Below are 18,476 nucleotides of genomic sequence, written 5' to 3'. Positions count from 1 at the left end.
CTTAAGTAATGTTCACATATCGATGTCAAATCTTTTTTTATTTATCTCTGGAAAAGAAAGTGATGTAATTGCAGGTAAACAACAAAAATTTTCCTTGATTTACTCTTGAAACAAAAGATATCCACAGAAATGTGTATTCTAACTGAGGAAAAAATTAGGACACCCCCACATATCCTCCCACTTAAAGTGGCTCAAATCACACACAGGTGTATCACATCAGGTGCACATGATTAGAACATCGTTATTCAGCATTTTGAAGGAGGTTTGATCTACTTAAACCTCCAACATTTAGTTTGGTGTACTCTTGACAGTTGCGGTGAGAGTAAAATAATAATAATAACAGCTTATATACCGCAATACTGTGAAGTTCTATGCGGTTTACAAAAGATTAAGCAAAGGTACAAATTGACTGACTTCAAGAGGGGAAGAGGAAAGAGAAGTAATTAGACAGGAAATTCATTGTTGAGGAGAAAAGTGATCAAAAAGACAGTAGGTCGCTATTGAGAGGAAAGAGATAAGTGGATCAGTTGTCAAGATGTTTTAGGAACATGGTGAGATCAAAAGAGATATCTGAGGCCTTCAGAAAGAAGATTGTAACAGCTTATAAGTCTGGTAAGGGATTTAAAAAGATCTCGAAATAATTTGATATTAGCCATTCCACGGTCTGGAAAATAGCGTACAACATGCCCAGGTCTGGCTGTCCAAGCAAGTTGACCCCCAGAGCAGATCACAAGATGCTAAAAGAAGTCTCCAAAAACCCAAAAATGTCATCACGGGACCTACAGCAGGCTCTTTCTACTGTTGATGTGAAAGTACATGCCTCTACAATCAGAAAGAGATTGCACAAATTTAACCTGCATGAGAGATGTGCAAGGAGGAAACCTTTGCTCTCTAAGAGAAACATCAAGGCCAGACTGAAGTTTGCCAGAGAGAACATAGACAAACACCAGAAACACAGAAACATAACAGCAGATAAAGGCCAATGGCCTATCCAGTCTGCCCATCCGCAGCGTCCACTATCCCCTCCTGTCCCTAAGATCCCACGTGCCTGTCCCACGCTTTCTTGAATTCAAACACAGTCTGCCTTCACTACCTCTGCTGTGAGACTATTCTATGGAATTACCACCTTTTCGGTAAAAAAGTATAGTGGTATCTTGGTTTACGAGCATAATTCATTCCAGAAGCATGCTCATAATCCAAAGTACTCATATATTAAAGCAACTTTCACCATAGGCCATAATGGCAATTCGTTCCACAACTCAAAAGATGCCAAGGAACTGGGAGTAAGTGGCGAGGGGTGGCCCAGGGGTATGTACCTGTCGGGTGCCGGGTGTTGCAGCGCCGTCTCAAGGAAATGTCTCCTCTACCCGCCAGCCGCTGGCAAACCCCTGAGCCCACACAGTGCTGCTTCAGGGGGATACCTCCTCCGTCCGCCGGCCAGCCCTCCGCACCATGTTCGCCTCTGAGCCCACGCAGCCGAGCGCCATCCCACCCACACGCTGCGCGCGATCACACACAACGTAGATGATTGACATGCGTGATCACACGCAACGCGCAGGTGGGACTTCTGAAATAGTGTTCTATGGACAGATGAGTCTAAAATTGAATTATTTGGATACCAGAAAAGAGGACATGTTTGGCTTACACCAAATACAGCATTCCAGGAAAAGAACCTCATACCAACTGTGAAGCATGGAGGTAGAAGTGTCATGGTTTGGGGATGTTTTGCTGGAGCAGGCTTTGCTGGCCAGCTCACCATCCACCATGAATTCTACTGTGTATGAGAGGGTGCTTGAAAAATATGTGAGACCATCTGTAAGAAAATTAAAGCTGAAGCGGAACTAGACCCTGCAACATGACAATGACTTAAAACATACCAGTAAATCCACCAAGGACTAGCTGAAAACTAAGAAATGGAGAGTTCTGGAGTGGCCGAGTCAAAGCCTTGATCTTAATCCCATTGAGATGCTGTGGGTACATGCAAGAAACCCCTCGAACATTTCACAGCTAAAATAATTTTGCATTGAGGAGTGGGCCAAACTTTCCTCAGACTGATGTCGGAGACTGGTGGATGACTACAAGAAGCGTCTCACTGCAGTTATTTCAGCCAAAGGGGGTAACACTAAATGTTAGGGTGTAGGGTGTCCAAATTTATTCCTCAGTTAGAATACACATTTTTGTGGATATCTTTTGTTTCATGAGTAAATCAAGGAAAACTTTTGTTGTTAATTGCAATTGCATCATTTTCTTTTCCAGAGATAAATAAAAAAAAGATTTGACATAGATATGTGAACATTTCTTAAGAAAGAACTGAATATTTCATGGGGTGTCCTAATTTTTTCACATGACTACATTTGTGCCCTTCATAACTATTTGTCTCTAATCCTCATCAGTGTAATAGTGTAATACCTCTCACATTTGGTAGTTCATCTGTAGCATTTTTGTCTTTGATTCTGGTTTTCCTTTTTTGTCCTGTTCATGAACAAGTTGTTAGATTTAAAAGCCAGCAGTGACTTTTATATTCTGTATCTTTTTATCCAGCTGCATCTCTATGACATTGAAACTGACACAAAGACAACAATCCTGAACTATTGCTCCTATGTGCAGTGGGTACCTTGCAGTGATGTTGTAGTGGCACAGAATAGAAGCAGTCTCTGTGTCTGGTACAATATTGATGCTCCAGAACGAGTTACCATGTTTCCATTGAAGGTAAAGGATGAATCTGAGGGAGTAGCCATAGATCACTGTTTCTCAGCTTTTTCAAGCCAAATACTCTTTAGTCAAACAAATTTCAACCAAGTACCCCATACTCATAAGCTCCAATTAGCTCTATAAGATGTAAATTCAAAAAAATTGGCATATTCTAATCATGAAATAGAAAATAAAATTACTTTTCTTCCTTTGTTGTTTGGTTATTTTATTTTTCTAATTATGTTGGTCAAAGTGTTTGGTTTCTACTTTTTTCTGTCTTCTCTTAACTCTCTTGCCAGGATCCTTGTCCATTTGACAATTCTCTCCCTATGTCCTGATCTTTCCCCAGTCCCAGTTTCTCTACTCTCTGTATCTCACTCTCTCCCCCAGTAATGCAGCATCTCGTCTTTGTGTGGATCTCTTTATATCTCCTCTGGCAACACCTCCTATGTACAGGGTGAAGCAAAAAGAAGTTTCTCAACAACAACTTAGCATGACCACCCAGTGATTTTCATATGAACAAAAATGTTTACACTGTAAAACTAAAAAAAAAATATGTTTCTATGTTTCTATATTTGTAAATACAAGCTGACTATATAAAGTTCACTTCACCACACAAAGTATATTCAGAAAAACTTCACTGTACCAGAGGGGTAGGAAGCAGAGGGTAGGAGTGAAGGGCCACTACTCGGACTGGAGGAGGGTCACGAGTGGTATTCCGAAGGGATCGGCACTTGGACCGCTGCTATTCAATGTATTTATAAATGATCTAGAAACAGGGACGAAGTGCGAAGTAATAAAATTCGCAGATGACACCAAAATATTTAATGGGACTAGGACTAAAGAGGACTGCAAAGATTTACAAAGGACCTGAACAAACTAGGGGAGTGGGCGACGAGATGGCAGATGAAGTTCAATGTAGAGAAATGTAAAGTCCTGCATGTAGGAAACAGAAATCTGAGGTACAACTACACGATGGGAGGGCTGGTAATGGGAGAAAGTAGCCTAGAGAAGGACCTGGGGGTACTGGTAGACAAGACAATGAAACCGTCGGCACAGTGCGCAGCAGCCTCTAAGAAGGCGAATAGAATGCTTAGTATTATCAAGAAAGGTATTACAACCAGAACAAAAGAAGTTATCCTGCTGTTGTATCGGGCGATGGTGCACCCGCATCTGGAGTACTGCATCCAATATTGGTCGCCGTACCTTAAGAAGGATATGGTGATACTCGAGAGGGTTCAGAAAAGAGCGATGAGATTGATAAAAGGTATGGAAAACCTTTCATATGCTGAAAGATTGGAGAAACTGGGGCTTTTTTCCCTGGAAAAGCGGAGGCTTAGAGGGGACATGATAGAGACTTACATGATCATGAAGGGCATAGAGAAAGTGGAGAGAGACAGATTCTTCAAACTTTCGAAGACTACAAGAACGAGAGGGCATTCGGATAAATTAAGAGGAGATAGATTCAGAACCAGTGCTAGGAAGTTTTTCACCCAGAGGGTGGTGGACACCGGGAATGCGCTTCCAGAGGGTGTGGTAGGACAAAGTACGTTATTGGGTTTCAAGAAAGGATTAGATGTTTTCCTGAAGGAAAAGGGGATTGAAGGGTATAGATAGAGGATTAATATGCAGATCCTGGACCTGATGGGCCACCGCGTGAGCGGACTGCTGGGCACGATGGATCTCAGGTATGACCCAGCAGAGGCATTGCTTATGTTCTTATGATCGTCCAAGCCTCCTTAGAGCGTAGACACTTTACATCTCTGGATGGGGGTCCAGGACGTCTATTTCAATTTATTTGGGAACATTTTTGGATGGACATGATGGACCTCTGATTTGACCCAGCAGAGGCACTGCTTATGTTCTTAGGTAATCAGAGACAGTTTCTTAACATTTAACAGAGATAAGATCTTAGTTCTTTCCAGGGATAGTTGTCACCTGGAAAAACTTTATGTTAGCTGTATCATACAGCTTCATAGGAAAAAACATCCTTGGTCTACAAAAACTCCGTGTATTAATCAAAAGTTTATATATTTTTTAGCTGGTATTTCATTAAAATGCTCAATAGCAATTCATAGGAAAACTTATCTTCAAAAGTGCTCTATCCTCCGGATGTGATTCAAATCTTAGCAGTCCACGTTAATTTCCCAGTGCTGCTGTCACTCTATTGCACGGGAGAGAAAAAAACTATAGATTTCCCAACAGGCCCTGTTTAGCAATTCCTGCTGCATCAGGGGAAATTATTAAACAGTCCTAAAAGAAAATCATTGAAGCGGCCACCGTGAGAACGGGCTATTGGGCTTGATGGAGACCATTGGTCTTACCCAGTAAGGCTATTCTTATGTTCTTATGACTGAGGTTCGACTGGCAGCCTGATGATCTTGGAGTGATAGCTAACCATAGGATTGATGCAGAAAATCCCTATCAATCCAGCTGCTCTTTCAAGGAGCTGAAGCATGTTGCAGCACTTTTTTCTCTGCACATGGTCTGTTAGTACAGGCTATGATAGCTTATGGGGATAATCGGGGCGGGGAGGGGGCTCTTAAAAACTTTGTTTTGACTGTTTCTTCAGCTAGAGCTTTGTTCTGCTCTTCTAAAATCCTATTTTTACTTATTCTTTGGTCAGCCTCAAAATGTTTTAAAGCTGTTTTTTGGCACCAATACGCTGCCTTAGTGATCATCTTGATTTCCTGATTTTTTTCTAAGTTCCAAAACTCCCTTAAATACCTTGTTTTGCCTCAAAGTTGGTAGGGATGGAGTCCTTAGACCCTAATACCCATATATCTTGCCTTATGTGCACTGGATGGGCGACTGAAGAGCTCCCTTGTACCACGTGACTCCTAAAGTAGAACCCAGCATCACATAGCTATAGTTCGGGTTCCTGTTTCCCACATGCATCACTTTGCACTTGCTCACAAGTCTCTTGCGATTTAACAGTTTTTTGTCATCAGCAAATTTAATTATCTCACTAGTTTTTCCCATCTCTAGATCATTGATAAATATGTTAAAAAGCAGAAGTCCCAGCACAGACCCCTGAGAAACCCCACTATTTACCCTTCTCCATTGAGTATATTGACCATTTAAACCTATCCTCTTTTTCTGTCTTTCAACCAGTTCTTAACCCCATAATAGGACATTACCTCCTATCTCGTAACTTTCTCATTTCTTCAGAAGTTTTTCATGAAGTATTTTGTCAAATGCCTTTTTCAAGATTTATAATTTTTATTCATTTTCAAATTTTACATAAAGTGTAAAAAATATTGAAATACAATTAATGAATACACAATATCACTTTTATATCTAATACATTATTATTCTAAATATATTTTTATCCCCTCTCCCTCCCCCCACCCTTCTAGTACTTTCCAATCATATATTACATATTGTATATCATATTATATCATATTGTGTAAAAGTTGTTTTCATTACCCTCCCCTTCATGTGTGTCACAAAGAAGATATTGAAAAGAAGAAAAGAAGAAGAGAAATCCTACTAATTATTCATTACAATATTTTGTCAATGGCCCCCATATTTTTATAAATTTAGTATATGTCCCTCTTTGTATTGCTATTGCTCTTTCCATTTTAAATATGTGACATATTGTATTCCACCAAAATGTATAATTTAGGTTTCTATAATTCTTCCAATTGTTGGTTATATGCTGAATGGCAACCCCTGTCATGACTAATAAAAGTTTGTTATTTTCTGGTGAAATTTGACTTTTTTTCCTCATCATCATTCCAAATAACACTGTATCATATGATATTGCTATATGATTTTCCATCAAATGCCTTTTGAAAATCCAAATACACAATATCAACTGGTTCACCTTTATTCACATGTTCATCCCTTCAAATAAATATAATAGATTGGTGAGGCAAGATTTCCCTTGACTAAATCCATGTTGGCTTTCTCGCATTAATCCATGCTAACGTATATATTCTGTCATTTTGTTATTTATAAAAGTGTCTACCATTTTGCCCGGCACCGATGTCAGACTCCCCGGTCTATAATTTCCCAGATCACCTCTATAACCTTTTTTAAAAATTGGTGTCACGTTGGCCACCCTCCAGTCTTCTGGTACTATGTTGGATTTTAAAGAAAAATTACTAACAATAGCTCTGCAAGTTCATTTTTCATTCTATCATCAGTCTGGGATGTATACCATCTGGTCCAGGTGATTTGCTACTGTTCAACTTGTCAGATTGACCCATTACATCATACAGTGAAGAGATTTATATGAGTTTCTTTGATTCATCAGAATTGAATAGCATTTCTGGCACTAGTAACACCCCTACATCTTCCTCGGTGAAGACTAAAGCAAAGAATTTATTTATTTATTCTCTCCACTATGGCCTTGTCTTCCCTGAGAACCCCTTTAATCCCTCGGTCGTCTAGCAGTCCAACTGATTTTCTTCCTGGCTTCTTGCTTTTAATATACCTAAAAACATTTTTATTGTGTGTTTTGTTTCCAGTGCAATCTTCTTTTCAAGGTCTCTCTTTGCCCTTCTTTGGCACCTTGCATTTGACTTGACATTCCTTGTGCTGTTTACAATTATTTTCAGTCAGATCCTTCTTCCACCTTCTGAAGGGATACTCTTTTAGCTCCTCCACCTGTCCCCCCTTGAAACAATTTACACTTATGCAGACGACATCCTTGTCCTCCTCGAGACCGATTCGAACCCTACCGACCTGTCTCAGAACATATCCTCTTGTATAATGAACCTACAGGGGCACACACTGTGCAAATGAAATTGAATGAGTCCAAAACAAGACTTCTTTGGCTCGGACCAAAACTAGATCACCTACCCACCTCCATCCCACTACCTCTCTGCAGCTTGAGTTCTCGAGCAAGGTCTTGGGCATCATTATTGATTCCACATTGTCCTTCAATGGCCACCTCCAATCCTTGGTAAAAAAATGCTTTTTCAGCCTTCACATGCTGAGGAAAGTTAGATCCTGCTTCCATCAAAAACATTTTACCCTCCTTGTCCAATCCATCATCCTCTCCAGATTGGACTATTGCAACTCTATCTACTTAAGCCCAACTAAGAAAAACCTCCACAGACTCCAACGGATTCAGAATGCCGCGGCCAAGCTCATCTTCGCTAAAAGTAAATTTGACCATGTCTCCCCGCTCCTGGCCAAGCTCCACTGGCTTCCGATAATCGCCAGGGTCCACTATAAATGCGCCTGTTTAACTTTCAAAATCCTATATGGTATCCTCCCTCCCTTTATCCCTCTTTCTTGGAATTCCTCAAACCCTAATACCACCAGATCCTCCCACAAATTAAAACTATCCTTCCCCTCGCTAAAAGGCATTTCCCACACAGGAAAGCTAGGGACTTCCCTCCATTTCAAAATCACTGAGCTCTGGAACAACCTTACCTCCCCTCTTTGGAACTTGAGCTCTCTCCAAGTTTTCCGCAAACATCTGAAAACCTGGCTTTTCTCAAAAAATGTAAGTCTCCCTCCAACTTAGGAATCAAGGAAACTCTTATATCTTGCCATCCCAAGTCCTCTAAATTTTCTTCCCACTTCTACCTCTAACCCTCTGTTGTAGTTCCTTCCTATTTTTCCTACTGTAAACCGCGTCGAGCTCTACGAACGTGGAGATGATGCGGTATACAAACCTAAGGATTAGATTAGATTAGCTTGCTCTGATGATACATTTACCCAGTTAGAAACATAGAAACATAGAAATTGACGGCAGAAAAGGGCCATAGCCCATCGAGTCTGCCCATACCAATGACCCACTCCCTGATTCTTACTCTCCTAGAGATCCCACATGAATATCCCATTTTCTCTTGAAATCTAACACGCTGCTGGCCTCAATCACCCGCTGAGGCAGCTCGTTCCAATGATCTACCACCCTTTCAGTGAAGAAGTACTTCCTAGCATCACCCTGAAATTTCCCTCCCCTGATTTTCAGCGAGTGTCCTCTGGTTACCGAGGGCCCTGTAAGACTGAAGATATCATCTTTCACCTCTATACGCCCAGTAATATACTTAAAGGTCTCAATCATGTCCCCTCTCTCTCTTCGCTCCTCCAGTGAGTACATCCGCAGTTTCCTCAACCTTTCTTCATATGTGAGTTCCCCGATAGAGAATGACACGGTGAAAAAATTGGTCCCCGTCACCGCCCCGTCACCGTCTCACCATCCTCTGCACCGCCCCGTCACCGCCATTCCATTCACCACCCTGTCACCGCCACTGCCATCCCATTCACCGCCCCGTCACCGCCACTGCAACCCCATTCACCGCCCCATCACCGTCACCGTCGCATACATAAAAGCCTCAAACGGGTACGATTTTATATAATTTTCTTTATTTACGTTTAAAGGAAACATTCTGTAAAACTTTAAAACTTTGTTTAATATTACTTAAAAACTATACAAAAACAAATAATTGTGTATTCTAAATTGCAAAAACAAACCAACCCCCAAACCGTAAAATAAAGCTACGGGACATAGAAAAGTCTTGCACGTACAGATTTAGCCACAATAAGTGTGGGAACCATACAGTGATATATGGGCAAATGCATTCATGCATGCGCACGTAAACTTGGGTGCATCTGAATAGACAGGAGACGCTTCTCAAGTTTACATTCTTTATTTGAACAGGAGCAAGGCCTAGTATGAACTACGGCGCTGGACAGTCCAGAAATTAACTTTCTCTCACCCTCTTAATCCCCAGCCTCTACACGTTTCCATACTAATCACCCCTCTTCAATCCAGATCCTCCCTCCCCCTAGGTCTAGCATCTCTCCCTCCCTCATTCCATGCTACTCGGTCCACCATGTCTCTCCCTGCCCCCCGTTTGCAGCCCGGTATCTCTCCCTCGTTATCAAACTCCCCACATCCTACCTTCGTACTCTTCGCTGTCACCGACAACTCCTACACCTCGCCTAAAACCCAACCTCGAAGACGTCCCGCACCGACGTCCCGCCCTCCTCTGACGCAGCTTCGCCTCCCGCCCTCCCCCCCCCTCTGACGGAACTTCCTGTTTCTGGGAGGGCGGGCGCGGCAGAGGGAAAGCTCCGGGGCCGTCGCAGGTACCTGTATAAATTGCTGTTTGCTGCCGGCGATCTCGAAAACAAGTTCGGAGGTAGGGCTGGTGGGGGTTGAGATGGAGGGGGGGATGTGGTGCTATGGGGGGGGGGAGGAAGAGCGAGAGAAAGAAAGGGAAAGGGAGTCCCGGGTCCTTGGGGGGGGGGGGGGTGCTCGGAGCGTGAGGGCAACCGAATGTGTCGGGACTTGGCGTCTCTGGGGAAAATGTGTACTCGGCGGAGAAATCTAACACCCGTTCACGAACACGGTGAAACACGGGTAAATAGCGGTTCTTAGAAGGGGGGACATTGGCCTGCGGGGACAAATCTATTCACCGTTTCCGCGGTCGGTGAATGGCCTTGTCCCCGTCGCCGCAGCGACTGCTAGTTTTCTTCCCCGTTTTCGGCGGTGACCCGCGGCTTAAATGCGGTGGCCGCGGGTAAACCGCCACCGTGTCATTCTCTATTCCCCGAGCCCCAAAACCATCCTGGTAGCCATTCGCTGAACCGACTCAATTCTCAACACATCTTTTCGGTAGTGTGGTCTCCAGAATTGAACACAATACTCGAGATGAGGTCTCACCATGGATCTGTACAGTGGCATTATGACTTCAGGCTTTCTGCTGACAAAACCCCTACGAATACATCCCATCATTTGTCTTGCCTTGGATGAAGCCTTCTCTACTTGATTGGCAGCCTTCATATCGTCGCTAATGATCACTCCTAAATCACGTTCCACCGTGGTCCTGGACAAGGTTTCACCATTTAGTGTGTAAGTTCTGTGCGGATTTTTTTTGCCTAGGTGCATTACTTTACATTTTTTAGCATTGAAGCCCAGCTGCCAAGTTGATGACCACTGTTCAAGCTGTCTTAGGTCCTGTGTCATAAAGTCAGGCACACTGCTTTTGCCAACTATGTTGCATAGTTTGGCATCGTCGGCAAACAGTGATACTTTTCCTCTAAGTCCTTGGGTCAAATCTCCTATGAATAAATTGAATAGAATCGGCCCTAAGACGGAGCCCTGAGGTACTCCACTCATCACTGCTGACGTTTTGGAGGGGGTACCGTTTACCATCACCCTTTGAAGCCTACCATCTAGCCAATCCCTTACCCATGTTGTGAATGTATCCCCTAATCCCATCGATTTTAGTTTGTTCAACAGCCTGCGGTGTGGGACGCTATCAAAAGCTTTGCTGAAGTCCAAATATATCACGTCAAGGGACTCACCGGCATCCAGATGACTGGTCACCCAATCAAAGAAGTCAATCAGATTAGATTGGCAGGACCTTCCCCTGGTAAATCCGTGTTGATGTGGATCGCGTAAATTTTCTTCGTCTAGAATTTTGTCAAGTTCCTGTTTGATCAGTGTTTCCATGAGTTTGCACACTATGGATGTAAGACTCACCGGTCTGTAATTTCCTGTCTCCGTTCTGCAGCCCTTTTTGTGGAGTGGAATTACGTTAGCTGTTTTCCAGTCTAGGGGTACTTTTCCCGTGCACATGGAAAGATTGAAGAGTACGGATAGTGGTTCAGCCAAAACTTCACTCAGCTCTCTGAGTACCCTGGGGTGTAGATTGTCTGGTCCCATGGCTTTGTCTGCTTTGAGTCTTGAAAGTTCGTGGTAGACATTACTAGGTGTGAACTCGTAGTCACGAAACAGGTCATTTTGGCTGTTTCTTATTTGTAGTTGCGGACCATCTCCCGGTGCTTCACAGGTGAATACTGAGCAGAAGTATTCGTTTAGCAGTTCTGCTTTGGTAGTATCAGATTCTGCGTAGTTTCCATCTGATTGCCTAAGGCGTTCTATTCCATTTTTGTTTCTCTTCCTGTCGCTAATGTACCTAAAGAAGGATTTGTCCCCTTTTTTAATGTTCCGTGCTAGATCTTCCTCTGTTTGAAGTTTGGCTTCCTTGACTGCCTTTTTGACAGCCTTAGATCTGGCCAGATAGTCTTCTTTTGCCTCCCTTTTCCCAAGATGTTTGAAGGTAATAAATGTTTCTTTTTTCATTTTAATGAGGTCCGAAATTTCCTTGTTGAACCATTGTGGTTTTTTGTTTCTCCGGCGTTTGCTTACTGTTTTTACGTAGCGGCTGGATGCTTCGTTCAGGATGGATTTTAGGTTTGACCACATAGTTTCCGGATTGTCAGTTTCTGCATGGTTTTGCAGCTTTTGATGGACAAAGTCTCTCATGTGGTCGAAGTCTGCCTCCCTAAAGTTGAGGACCCTCGTTGCTGTGTTTGATTTAGAGAAGCCCTTCCTGAGGTTGAGCCATACCATGTTGTGGTCACTGGAGGCCAGCGTGTCTCCCACTGATACTTCTGAGACACTGTCTCCATTCGTGAGCACCAGGTCCAGTATCGCTTTTTCTCTGGTGGGTTCTAATACCATTTGTTTTAGTTGTGCACCCTTAATGGAGGTCATTATTCTTTTGCTACTGCTCGTAGTTGCTGAGAGGGTGTTCCAGTCTGCATCTGGCATGTTGAAGTCGCCTAACAGTACTGTGTCACCACGTAAAGTGATGTTCTCTATGTCCTCAATCAATTCTTTGTCTTTGTCTTCCTTTTGTCTCGGAGGCCTGTATACCACACCGAGGTAAAGGCATTTTTCGTTCCCTCTGGCCAGGTTTACCCAAAGTGATTCCCCTGTGTATCTAACCTCTGTGATCCTGGTAGTTTTGATATTATCCTTAGTGTATAGTGCTACCCCCCCTCCTAATTTGCCCTCTCTGTCCCGACGAAGTAGTTTGTAGCCTGGTATAACCATATCCCACCCATGCGAGTCTGTGAACCAGGTCTCGGATATCGCTACTATGTCAAGGTCTGCATTTCTTATTTCTGTTTCTAGTTCCAGGATTTTGTTGCCCAAGCTGTGTGCATTAACATACATTGCTCTCCAAATTTGTGATGATATGCCTATCCCCGTTAGTGTACTTGCTTTAGGCTCAGAAGTGTGTATACTATGGGTACTTACCTTAGGCTCAGAAGTGTGGGTTTTACTTGCTTCTCCAGGATGGATCCTTACTGCTCTGGTATGTATGTGTGAACCCTCCCCCAACTTACCTAGTTTAAAGCCTTCCGAAGTAGATGTGCTAGTCGATGTCCAAAAACTTTCTTGCCTCTCTTTGTTAGGTGAAGTCCGTCAGGTCCCTGTAGTCCTTGTAGCGCTGCTCCGTGGTCTAGGAATCCAAAGTTCGTCTCTAAACACCATTCGCGAAGCCACTCGTTGGTCCTATGGATGCGCTCTTCCCTGTCTCTGCCTTTGTCTCTTACCGGGAGAATTGATGAGAAGACCACCTGTGCTCCTGTCTGCTTTAGCTTCCTTCCCAGGGCCTCGAAGTCTTTAGGGATGCTGTCTGATGTGCTTCCGGCAGTATCGTTGGTACCTACATGAATGAGAAACATAGGGAAATGGTCAGTAGGTTTTAGAAGTTTGTCTATACTGGTGGTGATGTCGCGGATCCTGGCTCCAGGGAGACAGCAGACCTCCCTCGACTGCAAATCTGGTCTGCAAATTGGTCCTTCGGTGCCTCTTAGCATGGAGTCTCCGATGACCACCACTCTACGCTCCTTCCGAGGGGGGGTGGATCGAGCAGCGAGGATTGCAGCCGGTGTTATGTGTTCGGAATCCTCCTCTGCTTCATCCTCGTCAGTTCCTTCTTGAAGGATGTGAAATCTGTTTTTCAGGGAAAGTTGTGGCGTTGGTGTTGAACTGCCCTGTTTGAGAGAAAAAGAAGAAGAATGTGAGAATGGGGGGGGATTTCTTTGCTTGCCAGTAGAAGAGGTTACCAGCTGCCAGGGACCGGCATCTCCAATCATTTCCTGTATTCCGATCGTTGAGTTTAGAGCTGTAGGTTTGGGAGTGCCAAGGATGGTCTTGTCGAGGCTTCGTTCTGCGATGTGAGACAATTCCTGGATGGCTTCGTCGATGAAGGCCTCATCCTCTCTGATGCACCTCAGGCGTTTCACCTCCTCCCTGAGGCTCCGCAGTTCCTGCATAACGTCCTCGTCCGCTTCTATCTGTTTCATCTCGTCTGTCTGCGTAGAGATCGAGGCATACCGTGGGAGGGGGGTGGCCTCGGTCAGCACTGAGACATCTGTTCCCTGCTCAGTGGCACTCTCTGCCTTCTGTGTAGAGTCCTTGGCCATCCCCCGGGTGTCACTAGATGCTGGAGTGTTGAGCTTGATAATAGTCTTGGCGTTCCTTGTTCTCCCTGCCATTTCAACAAGGAAAAGAAAAGAGAAAAACAAATGTGAGTCAAGGAAAGAGTGTGTTTGCCTGTGTGCTTGCTTGCGTGTGATAAAAGGGAGTATCTGTTTTTTTGTGTGGGAAGAGTGGAGTGAATCTGGTTCAAAGTGGTAGGGCTCTGTTTAGAGGCCCTTCTTGAGGCCCTTCGCAAAGGCGCTCTCGCTAAGGCGAGCGCCTTTGCCGCTCGCCTTCGCCGCGCGCCGAACGGCTGCGCGCCGTTGGCTTGCCTCCTTTTATGGAGGAGCCCGGTCGCACGCTACTGATGCGGTGGGGTGGGCGGAGCTACCTCGCCGCTGCCCCGAAGTCTCTCTGCCTGTGCGGGCGCTTCTTCCTTCTCCCAGCGCCTCGCACAGCTCTCGTGCCTCTCTGCTCCCCCTCTGCCTTGCTGCCTGCCGAAAAGGTAACCGCTAGCAGTAGCGGCGCCCGATGGCTCGCCTCCTTTTATGGAGGAGCCCGGTCGCACGCTACTGATGCGGTGGGGTGGGCGGAGCTACCTCGCCGCTGCCCCGAAGTCTCTCTGCCTGTGCGGGCGCTTCTTCCTTCTCCCAGCGCCTCGCACAGCTCTCGTGCCTCTCTGCTCCCCCTCTGCCTTGCTGCCTGCCGAAAAGGTAACCGCTAGCAGTAGCGGCGCCCGATGGCTCGCCTCCTTTTATGGAGGAGCCCGGTCGCACGCTACTGATGCGGTGGGGTGGGCGGAGCTACCTCGCCGCTGCCCCGAAGTCTCTCTGCCTGTGCGGGCGCTTCTTCCTTCTCCCAGCGCCTCGCACAGCTCTCGTGCCTCTCTGCTCCCCCTCTGCCTTGCTGCCTGCCGAAAAGGTAACCACTAGCAGTAGCGGCGCCCGATGGCTCGCCTCCTTTTATGGAGGAGCCCGGTCGCACGCTACTGATGCGGTGGGGTGGGCGGAGCTACCTCGCCGCTGCCCCGAAGTCTCTCTGCCTGTGCGGGCGCTTCTTCCTTCTCCCAGCGCCTCGCACAGCTCTCGTGCCTCTCTGCTCCCCCTCTGCCTTGCTGCCTGCCGAAAAGGTAACCGCTAGCAGTTAATATTGGGGTAGTTGAAATCATACACTCACTAAAGAAAAGGACACATATAATCAGTCCTGCTCACAACTATGTCCCAAATGGAAACACAGGGGACCTCAAAGACACTGCAAGGTCGTACCCCTTCCCCCCCCCCACACACACACACAGGCTTACGTACACAATGTGAGCAAAGTAAGAAAAAAATAAAGAAAAGTGGAGAAAAAGCCTCAGTTCAGATTCATTTGGCAAGAAAACTCCACTTTCTAGAAAATACTCAAAGGTTGAAGATACTTGCACAATGTGGTGATAATTATGGGTGGAAAAGCCAGCACTGTAGCAGCCCTCAGAGGAACCACCCACATACAAAGGCATGCCAAAATCAAAATAAATTGTGTAATCAAGATCTGTACAATAAGATAAAGTCACCAACAACTTCAAAAAAAATCCAAAAGCAGAAAGACAGAGGAACTTAGCTACCAAAATGGTCTTAGTTCACAGAGCACTTCACTCGGTACTCCACCCCCCAGACACCGCAGCCAGTAAACCCGACAGGGAAATCTCCGTTTCGCACTGCTGCTTCAGAGATTACAGTTTTTCTGCCATCCAGATGAGAAGTTGGGACCGTCTGTTCAGACCATACACCAAACACAGAAAATTTAGGCACACACCCATTATTACTGTGTTACTCAGTTTGTTAGCCTCCCTAATTCCTGATAAAATTTCAGCATCTGTCTGTTCATCCTGGTCAGGCGGATGGTAGTACACTTCAATCACTATCCTTTACACACAGAATTTCTACCCATAGGGATTCCAAGGTGTGTTTCTGCTCCTGTAGAATATTCAGTCCATTTGATTCAAGGCCCTCTTTAACATATAATGCCATGCCTCCACTGATTTGATCCACCCTATTACTATGAGTGTTCTCTAACAGTGCCACCATGGTGGCTTACGTGAACAGAGAGGGGGCACCAGAAGAGCTCCCTTATGCCTGGAGGTTCAGTTGTTGTAGTGGGTAGAAGCCCATCTTCAAGCACTTTCAGCAGCCCACATAGTGGGAGTGGAAAATGTACAGACTGACTTTCTCAACTGGCAGACTTTAGACCCAGAGAAGTGGTCCCTATCCCAAAGAGCATTCAGCTTCATTGTGCAATGCTAGGGAAAGCCAGAGATGGACTTGATAGCATCAGCCAAGAACGCAAAGGCAAAATATTTTTTATAGCCAAAGAAACGAACTGGGAAGCTTAGGGTTTGACGCGCTGATTCAACCTTGGCCGGAAGAGAGGCTTCTATGTGTGTTTCCCCCTGTGGCTCATGGTAGGCTGGGTCCTCTGCAAAATCACGTCTCCCCAGGGATTTGTGAACTTGGCAGCCCCAGACTGGCCTTGCCAGCCTTGGTATATGGAACTTGTGCATCTCCAACAGGATAAGTGCCTCAAGTTACCGATGCATGCTGGTCTTCTCAGTCAGGGTCCAGTTTCCATGGAGAACCCAGATCGCTTTGGTCTTACGGCCTGGCTATTGAGCTGTTGGTCTTGACCTGCATGGGCTATTCTGAGGTAGTCATTGCTACTCTCTGAGCAAAGAAACAATCAATGTTTGCAGCCTACGCTAAGGTCTGGAAGACTTTCCAGCTCTGGTACTCCAAAGATCAGTTTGAACCTTTCACAGTGCTAATTCCTGTGATCCTGGTATTCCTTCAAGCTGGATTAGAAAAGGGTCTAGCAGTGGGATCTCTCAAAATCCAGGTGGTGGGACTCTTTGCTTCTGGGTTCGAGGAGGAAAACAATCTCTGGCATCTCTCCCTGATGTGACCTGGTTTTTGAAGGGAGCGTTCAGGTTGTGACCTTCCGTACGTCGGCCTTTTCCATCCTTGAATCTTAATATCATTCTGAAGGGCCTGTCCAAGCTTCCAAATGACCCTCTCTATGAGGCATATCTTCTGGACCTAAGAGTGAAGATGGTATTCCTGGTGGCAGTAGTCTCTGTGAGATGGATATCGGTATTATAGGCCCTTTCTTGTAGAGAGCCCTTCCTAAGAATCTCAGAGGCTGGGATTTCTCTACATACAGTACCTTCTTTCGTAGTGAAGGTTGTGTCAGCTTTTCATGTCAACCAAGAAGTTTGTTTACCTGTTTTTTATTCTACGGGTTCGAACAAGCAAGATGAGATCTTGCAAAAGCTAGGTTTACAAAGAGTTCTACATAACTACCTGGAAAGGACAAATGACTCTTGCCTTTCCAACCAATTTTTTGTTCTAACTAGTCAATCCAGACAACGCAGACCAGTTTCCAGGTTTTATATCACCAGATGGATTCATATGGCAATTTCGTCGGCGTGCATTGGCTGTGGAAAACAGCTGCCTTTTTCTGTCAAAGATCATTTGACCAGAAGTGTGGCATTTTCATGAATGGAATCCACCTGATGAGATCTATATTGCAGCTACTTGGTCTACTCTCCAAATCTTTACAAAGTTCTACAGAGTGGATGTGGTGGCTCCAGCCTCATGTTCTTAGTATCAAGATGCCCAGATTATATAAGGATAACAGAATTCTAATGGCTACTTGGAAAACCTTATGATTTGTTAACAACTTAACAGCTATTCCTATTAGTAAATCAACAAATCAAACCATATGGCTAAACCCCAAGATTCAAATTGGCAGTTTTAAGATCATCTGGAAGCATTGGATGATTGCAGGAATACGGACTTTAAATGATGTTATTTCAAATGGTAAACTGCTTGATTTTACACAATTGCAACATAAATTTGGTCTTTTTTTTTTTTTCCATTATTTTTTATTTTCAAACTTTACATAAAGTGTACATAATAATAAAATACAATTGATAAATATATATTATCACTTTTATATCTAATACATTATATATCTAGATTTGATTTTCCCCCTCACCCTCCCCCCACCCTTTATTTACTTTAATATAATGTTTTTTTAATTTTCAAATTTTTACAAAAAGTATACAACATATTATAATACAATTGATAAATATTCAATAACTTTTTTATTTCAAATACAATATCATCTAAACGAATTTTGTCCCATTTCACCTCCCCCCACCCTTTTATTACCTTTTATTCATACATTACATTTTGTAAAATATATTATAACATATTTTATATAAATTATTTTCTTATCCCCCCTATATGTGTGTCATAAAAAAAAAAAAACTCTAAGTAAAGAAAAGAAGAAGAAAATATCCTATTATTTATTCATTACAGTATTTTGTCAATGGCCCCCATATTTGTATAAATTTAGTATATGTCCCCTTTTGTAGTGCTATTGTTCTTTCCATTTTAAAAATATGACATATGGTATTCCACCAAAATGTGTAATTTAGGTTGTTGTAATTTTTCCAATTATTAGTTATATGTTGAATGGCAACCCCTGTCATAATTAATAAAAGCTTATTATTTTCTGGTGAAATTTGACTTTTTTTTCTCATCATCGTTCCAAATAA

The 18,476-nt window shown here is 44.1% G+C and overlaps 1 protein-coding gene across 2 annotated transcripts in view; it reads left to right on the top strand.

The window, feature by feature from the left end:
* Positions 1 to 18,476, top strand: part of IFT172 (intraflagellar transport 172) — a 413,076-nt gene that overhangs the window by 135,365 nt on the left and 259,235 nt on the right. For both annotated transcript variants that reach the window (XM_033936511.1, XM_033936510.1), the window contains one exon: positions 2,542 to 2,709. In XM_033936511.1, the coding sequence (XP_033792402.1) occupies positions 2,542 to 2,709 (168 nt within the window). The remainder of the gene's footprint in view (positions 1 to 2,541; positions 2,710 to 18,476) is intronic.

The sequence above is a fragment of the Geotrypetes seraphini genome, chromosome 3, assembly GCF_902459505.1.
Source record: "Geotrypetes seraphini chromosome 3, aGeoSer1.1, whole genome shotgun sequence".
Classification (NCBI taxonomy): domain Eukaryota; kingdom Metazoa; phylum Chordata; class Amphibia; order Gymnophiona; family Dermophiidae; genus Geotrypetes; species Geotrypetes seraphini.
The sequence above is the reverse complement of the archived record's forward strand: the minus strand, read 5'-3'. Positions and strand labels throughout refer to the sequence as shown.